Source organism: Megalops cyprinoides, chromosome 12, assembly GCF_013368585.1.
Source record: "Megalops cyprinoides isolate fMegCyp1 chromosome 12, fMegCyp1.pri, whole genome shotgun sequence".
NCBI classification, from domain to species: domain Eukaryota; kingdom Metazoa; phylum Chordata; class Actinopteri; order Elopiformes; family Megalopidae; genus Megalops; species Megalops cyprinoides.
The window spans coordinates 4657940-4668618 of NC_050594.1; the positions used below are offsets into that span (position 1 = coordinate 4657940).

Sequence of the window (10679 nt, forward strand, 5' to 3'; positions counted from 1 at the left end):
CAGATATTAGCAGTTGCCCCCATTCCTGTTTCCATGTTTATGTGGATCGCCTACATTTTTCCTATTCAAAGGCAGGCAAACATCATGTATTTCCCTTAGAGTACCTCCAAACTGGACATGAAACCCCAACCCCCCCGTTGAGGCTGATGTAATGCAGCTGGCAGCTGCAGGGTGGGGGGGGGCAAGGCGTGCTGGGGGGGGTCAGAGGGCGAGAGGGTCACAGTGTGCCCGGCCTGAGGTGTGCCTGCTCGGGTCCGCACTCCGTAACCTGGCACGACTGGTGCTGACAGCACACGATCTTTTATTCCCTTTGAAGTCTTCCCTTCAGGAAAGGGAGGGAAAAAAAACACAACAGGCGAGGCATAAACACCACCTGTTTAGCAGACATTATAACATTTGAAAGAAGTCATTGCCCCCCCCCCCCCCCCAATTCACTCCCCCTCCCCCCTCACCACCCAACAAAAATAGCTGTACTGAGGAGAGAACAAAGGCCGTTAAACAATATGCATTTTTCCTGCTTTTGCTTTTGGTGCGTCCGCGATTCCAAACTCATCTGAAGACAGGCAGAATGGTATCCTTAATTTGAAGAAAATGTATTTCTGAAAGAAAAGAGTTTATCCAACCGGTTTAGCCTCTGAAATCGAGTGGGTCCGAGCGGTAGCTTACCCCCGTCGAGGGAACGGCTGATTCCGTCGCCTACTAAGCAGGAGTATTAATTAGTAAGATTACATGGAGGGAAGAAGAATGATCGATTCTTACCAAATCGTTAAATTAAATACATAGACCGGGAGACTTGCTGCCCGCACCAGCCGTCAATAAACGCCCCGCGGCGTTCCGCGGCATGCGGCGGCATGTGGCGGTTAGCGTCGCGCTCTAATTACAGCATTGGGTCAGGCGGACGGCGCATCACCCCTCACGCGGGCGAATCCTCTGCCTCTCTCATCTCTCCTTCCCACATGAAGCCATTTATTAATTTAAAAAAAAAGAGAATGTTTGCAATTAAATATGGAAATTTCCGTTTCGGTGACAGATAGGACACAGAGGGGGGTTGATGGCGTTGGTGGTGGGGGTGGACGTTGTGGGGGGTGGGGGTCAAATTTTGATTAATGCAGCCTTATCTGGATTTCCAAAGGGAGTTACGAAGGCGGGGTGGCGGGCAGACGACCCGGTGGGGGTGGTGGGTGAGGGGGGAGGGCAGTACACTCTGCCGAAGACCCTGGTTTTAAGCCTCTCCTCTCAGCGGAACGGTGCAATGCTCTGCCGTGCCCCTACCAGCTCCTGGCTCCATTCCAACGCTTTTAGTGAGTGCTATCTGTCAAGCCATGAATAATACAGCTCCAAGGCTGTCGGCGGAATCCAAATGAGGCGCACATCAGGAAGAAAGCACTCGACTTTCAGCTCCAGAGCATGCTCCCGCCAAGACAGGCAATTACTCACCCCCAGCTGCAGCACACGGCAATCAAACCCGTGCAAGCCGCCGTGCGAAATGAAATAGAAAAAATGAAATAAATAAATAAACAAATAAACAGGGGGAGGAGGGGGAACCCAATACAAATAGAGCACAAATAAAGCGTAAAATGTCAATAATTTCACTTTGGATGAAACAGGCTGTGGGTTTCGTCCTCTGTCTCGGCCGCTTTAATTACCTTCGTTCTGTGGTGCAGCCGCAAAAAGCAAGGGGAGAAAAAGAAAAAGGCAAATCGCTGGGAAAAAAAAACATAAATGAAACACAAAGTGCTGCTTTTAGGCTGAGATTATAAGATGCCAGGCTAAGACTGCCAGGTGAAATATTACACTTTTTGGAAAGACTACAGGCAGGTGTCAGGTCCACATATTACCTAATCGACCACTGATGTGCAGACCGCGTCAGGGAAAAAGCAGGACTTGCTAATGACCTCATTTCCACAGAAAGAACGGGGGTGGGATGCATAAACTAACACAGAGTAATCTGTGTGACTGCCGCTGCAATCACGACCGGGGAAATATGTACTCTCTGCTCCTGCCATGACCTGATGTGATCAAACATTAAGCATGTCTTGACCACGGAGAACATGCTAGATGTGTGTGTGTGTATGTATGTGCTGTGCATGTATGTGTGTGAGCATGTACGTGTATGTGCATGCGTGTGTGTGTGTGTGTGTGTGTGTGTGTGTGTGTGTGTGTGTGTTTGCAGGCATGTGTCTGAGTGCATGCATTTGCGTGTCTGCGTGTGTGTGTGTATATGTTCATATTTAACCCCACTGATGTTGGGAGTAGGTAGAAACTGGCATAACTCTGGCTGCAGGCAAGTAAATATGTAAATCTGCAGTATATCCAGCACAGTGCGCTGTATGAAATGACACCTACTGTGCCGTGTTTCCCTGTCTGTCAGGGAGGGAGATGGGCATAATCAATGCAATTCCAGCTCTTCCACTGACATTCCTGCACGGACAATGTTATATCACAATAGTATGAATAGAACGCCAGGTAATGACTGTCACTAATTATTCATCGCATGTTATTAACACGTAAGACCGCTTCCTTGTTTTTTTTTTATTTTTTTGTTTGGTTCAGTTTTTTTTTTACCTCTCTAACGCATGAATAATTCAGTGTTCACAGATTTGTTTATGATTAATTTATCGAGCGTCTTGTGCAACCTAGAAACTAAAATGTCACCCAAACGTCTCTGTCGGAGAGTAGAAGCGTGGGCTCGCCCCCCCCCCCCCCCCCCCCCCCCCCTCGGTGAGAAGGACTCCCTGGCTGTGTTGGAAGCGTTTGCATGGCCTATTTCTCCTTCCCCTCCCATTTCCTGTGTGGGCGGCCCTCGGAGGCATTCTCGAGAGGGAAAGCTGTGACGTCACAGAGCTGCTAATACCGGGCGGCGATCTGCTTGCGCTGACACCTCAAAGAAAAGGAACAGCGTCGCGCCTCCATCCAGCGCCGCGCCTCAGGCTGTTGCTGTTTATTTCGCGTCTTTTCGCCCTGGAATGGCAGCAGTACGGCGTAGTCATGAGGAGCAGGGAGCTCGTTACCGAAAGGTTGCTGGTTCAACTCCCTGCTCGACAACTGCTCAACCCATAGCTGCTTCAGAAAATATCCAGCTGTATAAATGGATAAAACTGCAACCTATGTAAGTCGCCCCCATAACAGTCTCTGTTAATTGACATTAAAGTAAAGTAATGAAATACGTCTGTCTCTAACCGGGCTTTGAGGTTCTGAACTTTTCGGAAAAAACTGAGGGGGGAGACGGGGGCAGACCGGACCTGGGGGCCGAGCCAGTTAATGACACCTTTGGGCGTCAAAGTGGGGTTCTGCAGTCTCTCCTCCCCTCGGCCTACCACTCATCCCTCAGGATGCTGCCATTCACGAGCAACAGTTACCATAGTGACACTACATCCGCTGACCTGTGGTTCTAAAACACATGTTTTTTTCTTTTCATTTTTTTTGTCCCCCTGACGATCCCGTACGCTGTGTAGAAAATGACGGGATAGACCGAGCGCAGGGTAGGGACCGTGGTTGCCAGCGTGGAGCACCCGGGCTCGGAGGACTTCGGCGGGTCGGAGAGTCCTGTCTCTTCAGCTGAAGGGCCGCATCTCTCTCCCCCTCTCCAGGGCTCTTTTCCGCACACGATGGCGGGGCTCTCAGCGGCCACCCTCCCTGTGCCACTCGGAGCCCGTAATTTTGCAGGCAGCTGCCCATTTCCCAATGGCGGCAGGCACTCGAATCAAAGCAGGCGGGGCCTCCATTAAGAGGGAGCGGGCGGAGGGGACCAAGTGCCGCTCTCTCCAGCATGGAGTGGCTGCGCAGGTAAGAGGCCACTGTCACCGACCCTCCTTATCATCCCCCTCTCGACAGGAAGTGCACTGATGCTCCCCCACGTGCCCTCGCGGAGCCTCGTCTTAGTGCGTCGAGGACTCTTCCTCTCCTCCTCTCCTGTCTCCTCCTCTCCTCTCCTCTCCTTCTCTCTGCTCTCCTCTCTCCATCTCTCCTCTCCTCCTCTCCTCCTTTCCTCTCTCCTCTCTGAGCCAGAGGTCCCGCCGAAGGTGTAATTTTCCCGCGGCCGCACTGTAATTCCGACGCCGGTTTTCGGAGAGGTGTGCTGACCGCAGGACATGGCGGACAAATTTGTCAATCATTTTCAAAAGCGTAAATAGCGCGGAGTGAAAGTAATTATTAAACCTGCCCCTGAGTAGGTTGGATTTAACGCTCCAGCAACCTGACAGGGCAGGAACAGAAATTGAGCAGATTTTTATAAATAATCTGGGCATAACAAATCACCTCAAAGAGACAGCTTCCCAGAGCAGGGGGTGGGGGAGAGAGAGAGAGAGAGAGAAAAGCTGGAATATGAATGATAGCATCTGAGGCTAATTTCAGGTGAAACTTGACACTCCTCAAACCGTGCGTATTGGCATTGCTTTGCAGCAAACAACGGGTGGTCCTAAATGGCCTGAGAGATCACCCTCTGAACAACACAGAGCTCGATCAACCGAATGCACATCCAGAAACAGCCTTTGAGGGGACCCAGTGAGAGCTGACTCACGGGCTTTAAATACCAATCCAAAAAATTTGAACATTGGACATTATCTCTACCATTTACGAATACTGTGCGTAGTTTATAATCGCAATCTTGTGCCCTCGCTGTCTGTTGCTGTTGCTAATGTGAATCTTGAGGGCACCGGCTTCTCGCAGCTGAGTGACAATACCAGGCACCTTTGAACAGAAAGGCATAAGAGGCTTGTGTAAAACGTGGCGTGTCTGACCGCTAAAACACGTTGCTTTATCTACTGAAGTATAAAAAAGTCAAAACGAAATCATTCCACAGAGAAAAAAAAATCGCGATGCTATTGGCTTTTTGATTAGACGAAAACAGCCCCTTCTCTTTTTAGGAGCATGCTCAGTACGCTCGCCTCCGGTCTGTCGACGCGGAGGTAAACATTACGCCGCATCTGCATGCATTCGACGCGTCGCTAAACTGCGGAGAGGATGAAGAGGAGATCGCAAGAAAGCGGCAGAAGCCTAATTAACATATTAATGATGCCTTCTTATGGCTGCCGTCGGATAGTCAAAACACTTTGATAAGTATGCAAATGAGCGTGGGGCCGATCCGAAGTATAAATTAACTCGCGGAGACGAGAGTCGGAAGAAACCCGATTCGGTGGCGGGTTGCGTCCTTGTATTTTTTTTTTAATAAAAATCTTTAATTATCTCGCACGAGAAGCGTGGTGTAAGCGGTGCGTCACATATGCAAAGCGCCAGCACGTGCGTCGCGGCATTGTGTTACATTTCACTCCTCTGCAAACAGAAATCCACCAATCAGGGGGCCTAGATGTCTATCGCCGGCACAATGACACCGGCAGTGACTGCTGGCGCATGCTTACAGTACAGGCAATATACAGTCACCCATACAGCTCTGATGATGAAAAGTGAGATTCCCTGTATTGGCGCCTAATTACAGCCCAATCGGAAATTCTTCCGAGGCTAAACCGCCGTACGTGGAGCGGATTTTCAGAGCAAAAGGGGTGTAGCCTGCAACACTGGCATTAAATGTTAAGCCCTGGGATTCACCGTCACGCTCATCATATCGCGCAATTAGAGTGAATAATTAAAACGTTTCATTAACTCGATCATTTCCTGCTGGCCGATGTCTCAGCTTTGACGCCCCAGATTAAGCGGCCGACGAACACAACGCCTCTCTCATTTTCGTGTCCCTGTAATAATAATGGGAAAAGAAAAACGATCGACACTTTACAATGGATGGATCACACGGAGGTGCAAGGGGGGTTTAAGCCGAAGCTTTGGCGCTAGTTTCCCGGCAGCTCTTATTGTCAGAGGGAAGTGGAACAGAAATACAGCCCCTCGAAGCCGTCCACGAGAAGAGCTGTAAGAGCTCCGGCGTTACCACAGCCCGTTAACAGAAGATGTCCCAAACAATGAATAAACATTAAGTTGCGATGATTAATGCGGCCAATACCACTCGCTGGCAGGTTCCCTGCAATCTGCGCGTATATTTACGGTATGGTGAAATTTAAAGCCTTTGTGAAAAGCGGGAGAATGCTCGTTAGGCTACAAAAGCCTTTTCAGTGCAATAATTAGGTAAACACCGGCTCACTCTTCCCAATTAAATGAACCTTTTATTTCTGTCTTTCTAAATGGGATTAGTCGAGATTAAGATATTTATTTTTAGAAACCCATTCAAGTAACATTTAAACAATTAAAACAACATCGCGATGCGTTTCCGGAATAGAGATATGCCTATGTTGCTCTGTGCTGCAGGGGCCGGGAGGAGAGGACACGGTGGCGTGTGAACAGGCTGTCCTGTACCACGCACACAAACACCGCAGAAACATGCAGAAATATTCCTCAGGCACGCCCTCTTTGAAAGGCGGCCAGGAATACGCTTCGCCTCGTAAAAAGGCACTGGATCGCGATAATCAGATGTTTCGCGTTAGCGTGACGGACTGTCTCGCGAATGCAAAAATCGCACTGCTTCTTCATCCCGGCTATTATGGTCATTATGCACGATGCTTTTTTTTCCTGTGAAGATAACGGTAATGTCAGAGATCTCCTTCGGAGTGTAATGAGCATGAACCCGTCTTCACACCGAACGCAGCATGGAATGTGATGCCAGGACATTCACGAATGGAGCGCCACACAGATGCCGCATGAGACCGTGGTGCTCGCGGTTGGCTGTCAGGGAGCAGCCTACTACCTTGCGGGCTTGCATTCAGGTCCTGCCAGATGCACTGGAAACCAGCAGACGCATGGCTGAAAATGACTGGGTTTGGAGCTTCAGTGGACCCAAACACTGAACATCACATTACAAAGAGCACCCCGTCACGAACCCCCCAGTGAGAGTACTCTGAGTGGAGCGTTAAGCTAAGGTGCACATGGAATGGGGACGCCCACACTAACCGGCCCGCTCTACAAGGCCTGCTCTGAGTCAGTGTCTGGCAATGGGGTGAAGTGCTGTAATGAAGGAGGGGCATCTTTACCTCCGGTGTCTTGCATATTTCCCGCTAACGTGTCCACTCCCATCGCAGCCTGGCGTCGGGCAGCTACAACGACAAGAGACAATGACTCAACCACCTCCCGCGAAAAACAGCCCCCACAAAACACGCCGCGCTTACACGCACACTCACGGCAGGTATGTCTGAGCACATGTAAGTTCAAGCACACGTGTATGCTAAGCACAGCGTATGTGTGAGGAATGCAGCTGACTGCATTTTTATAAATCGCCTGGAATCTCAGGTCGAAAAGGGCCTGAAGCATAAGTCTAAAAAATTATTTATTATTATCATTATCTGTTATCATTACCATATGCATTAATATTGCAATCAACTACACACTGGGTTGTTTGAAAGTACATATTTTGCTGTGTTTAAAAAAAGGTTGTTTAATTTTAACATCATGTTGCCCAAGAGTGCAAGAGCAAATATTGTATGCCCCGGCCAAAGCCCAACAAAATTCCTGTGTTATCGGTCTGAGCGATTTATCTCAGTGCAGGTGTGGTGCACATCGATCAACATTATCGGCAGTATTGACAGCTCTCCCTCAACCCAGGCCTGCTATCGGCCGCCTGATTAATTGCTGTCTTTGGATTAACTGGGAATACAGAGAGAAGACGTGAGACAGGAATTTTAATCAGAAATTAAAAATAAAAAAGATAAAAGCAGTACGGCAGGAGAAGGTCCCAGAGGCTTAATTCTAATATAAATATTAATTTTTCCCCTGAAGGATATTATGACATGCCATTAGACCGACAGGCAGCAGACATGCAGTCCTGGGGGTTGCTTTAAAATCCAGGAGTTACTTCTTGGCATATTTTGTCAGAGAAGGGGATATTTGGTTAGGACTGGGTGCTGCATGAGCATTGTGGATTTTCTAAACCGGAAAAAAAAATGCATTTTCTTTTTTTTTTTTTTTAATCGTTAGATGATGACATCAAACCAATCTTTGTTTCTGGAAACCTTTGATCAAAACCGCATTCTTTTCTGTGTGACACATGAATCTGCATTTGCATGTGTGAGGCACTAGATTGGATTGTTAACCTAACTGCCATCTTCTGGGATATGCGTGACAAGCATTCAAATTAGAAGGAAAAAAAATGTACAGACCTAAAGCTAGTGCCATGATCTAAAATTGTTTTTTTTTTTACTATTTTTCTTTTGGAAACCAATTGTAAACAGATCATTCAACCAATTGTAAACAGTGCAGCTGCTAAAAGGCAGAATTCAACGCTTATCTTACACCTCTGGCATTGACAGGTTTACAAATGTAAATTGCCACTACAAAACGATCAGCTGCTCTTGCTGGGAGTAATTGTTCATTAAGGCTTATCTACATGACTAACTCGCTGCTCTTCTCTACAGCTCATTACGTTTAAAGTTTGAATCCCCAAATTTCGAATCTTTGAAAAATAGCCTTTTTTTCTGCACTGTGCTCCCCCTGAAGTGCAAGATTTTTTTTGACATAGTGACCTGAATTAATCGAGCTTTGACATCTACAACGCTTTCAGTGTTCTTAATTCATCTATGTTACAAAATGACTTCTACTGTATCAGTTGAACTTTGAGTATCCCAGTGGAGGACAGCTATATGCAAACATTGAAATTACTCGAGTTAGCCTGACTTGCTGTTGGGCTTAATTGCGGACTCCAGGCTATCTTAATGCAAAGGGCCTCTGCTCTTGAGGACAATAATTACTTATTAAGACAAATGCATAGGATAAACTCAGTCTGGTTCGTTGCGATTTATTATGAGAGGAAAGGGTTTATTTCAGTATGACTTCCTTATCACTTATATTCTCATTCATAATAAGTCAACCATCACCCCCTTAGTCTATTTATCTGGAGTTATATTTTCATGTGCAATTAACTCCAGTGTCTACAGTTCAATCAATGCACTGGCTCAGGGGGAAAGGCAGACAGGAACACAGATACGCTTTCATTGAAGGGTTAAAAGTTTTTTTCCATGGGTTTCCACAGGAATAATTACTCAGGTTCCTTTGCAAGAATCCGAGTGCAATAAAGCTTAAGATATTGCCTTAGAAACCACACAGGCAATTGGAAAAAATGTACTTATGATTGGTACAATTTACCCTTACCCCAGTAATTGGCAGTGTTTCTTAGGGGTGAACAAATACGCTTGTCTCACTGGGTTAACCAGTCTCGATCATACTCCACAGGACACTCCTGTCCAAGTGCAGATCTGGGCATAATCACAGCCAAGCTGCCTCAGAAGAGCCTGTTGTGCTAACAACTCCGCACATTTTGGAAAACAGATGGAAAGCCATTGTCACGGTGAGGTACTGAGCCACTTGCTTGTAACTTCTGCCTCACGTTGATGCCTGGAATTGCAAGCACCGGCTTTGCTAATGCAGTAACGTGTGTGGAAAACGCATTATCTGAGCTTGGCGCCATCGCGTCGGACAAACCACGAAGACAGAAGAATGGGAAAAAAAAACAATGAGAGGAAAAAGGAATGTAAAGAGGTGGAGAGAGAGAGAGACAGAAAGGGCCAGAGAGAGAGACAGAGAGAGAGTCCAGTCCTTGATCCCACTCTACATGACAAAGAAATCAAAGTCCTTCTCTGAGCGGCTGACCTGGCTCTGCTGTTCCCACAGAATAGGGATTACAGCAGAGCCGGGCTCTGCTAGATCACTGCTGCCAGACCTAGGCCCTGGCGGTAAACATAAAAAAAAAGACAAGAAGATAATGATTTTCCACAAAGATCCAGATTTCACGGAAATAGATACAATTTCATATTAGGAAAAAAAAATACAGAAAAGTACGCACATATTTATTTAGGCCTGAAAAATTCTTCATGTAATTTCAATTTAAAAATGAATGATCTGAAAGAGAACTTAAATGAACTTAAAGACACATGCAAATTTGGCACAAAATTGGTCAGAATGGCAGAAAAAAGAGCTCCCTCACTCAGCTGATCTTGTGGGTTAATTTCCCCTCTAAAACCATGCAGCCACAGAACTACACCATCAGTCATCCAAATTATAAAAACACACCACAAGAAATCACCTATTCGTGCACGCACACACACACACAAATCACAAGTCAAACTGGAGTACTCTCTGGCCCTAAGAGAATACACTGTGACAGAGTATCTGACCACACTGGAAGGTTTCTTGCAGAGAAAAATATTACCAGTGTATAGGCTCAGTGAGCACAGCCTGGCCACAGAGACCGGCTGACACAGGCAGACATGACTGCCCAGGGAAAACAAGCCATGCTCACAGTGCCAACTGCAAGTGGCTGAGAGAATGCTCCATCTATTAACCAGCTGCAAAATACATTGAAATATATGAAAAATAATTTTTCTAAAATAAATTCTATGCCTCTATTAGTCTATTCTCAAACCTTTCAGATATCCAAAAAACCCAGGATGCACTAGGAGAGGAGAGACTGTACCATACCTCTGGCACAGTATGTCACTTCCTGCTGCAGTCAAAGTGACAATGTTTGACACAGAGGCAACCTTGTACATTATTTAATTTCATTTTATAAACATACACATATTCAACCTTCTAGTATAGTTCATAGTACACATGTATATGTTAATGTGTTAATTATTTCATATAATCTTTTTACTTATGTCGCAATGCGTGCTTTGGCAATGCAGATGTAATCTTTGTCATGCTGATAAAGAAAGCTGAATTGAATGAAAGGAGAGAGAGAGACAGAGACA

The 10679-nt window shown here is 46.5% G+C and overlaps 1 protein-coding gene across 8 annotated transcripts in view; it reads right to left on the reverse strand.

Moving 5' to 3' along the window:
- The window catches only part of myt1lb (myelin transcription factor 1-like, b), a 110015-nt gene that overhangs the window by 55148 nt on the left and 44188 nt on the right, over positions 1–10679 (reverse strand). For 7 of the 8 annotated variants that reach the window (XM_036541574.1, XM_036541570.1, XM_036541575.1 and 4 more), the window contains exon 5: positions 6972–7034. The exons of the other annotated variant lie outside the window; for it this stretch is intronic. In XM_036541574.1, the coding sequence (XP_036397467.1) occupies positions 6972–7034 (63 nt within the window). The remainder of the gene's footprint in view (positions 1–6971; positions 7035–10679) is intronic. 8 annotated transcript variants of the gene reach the window in all.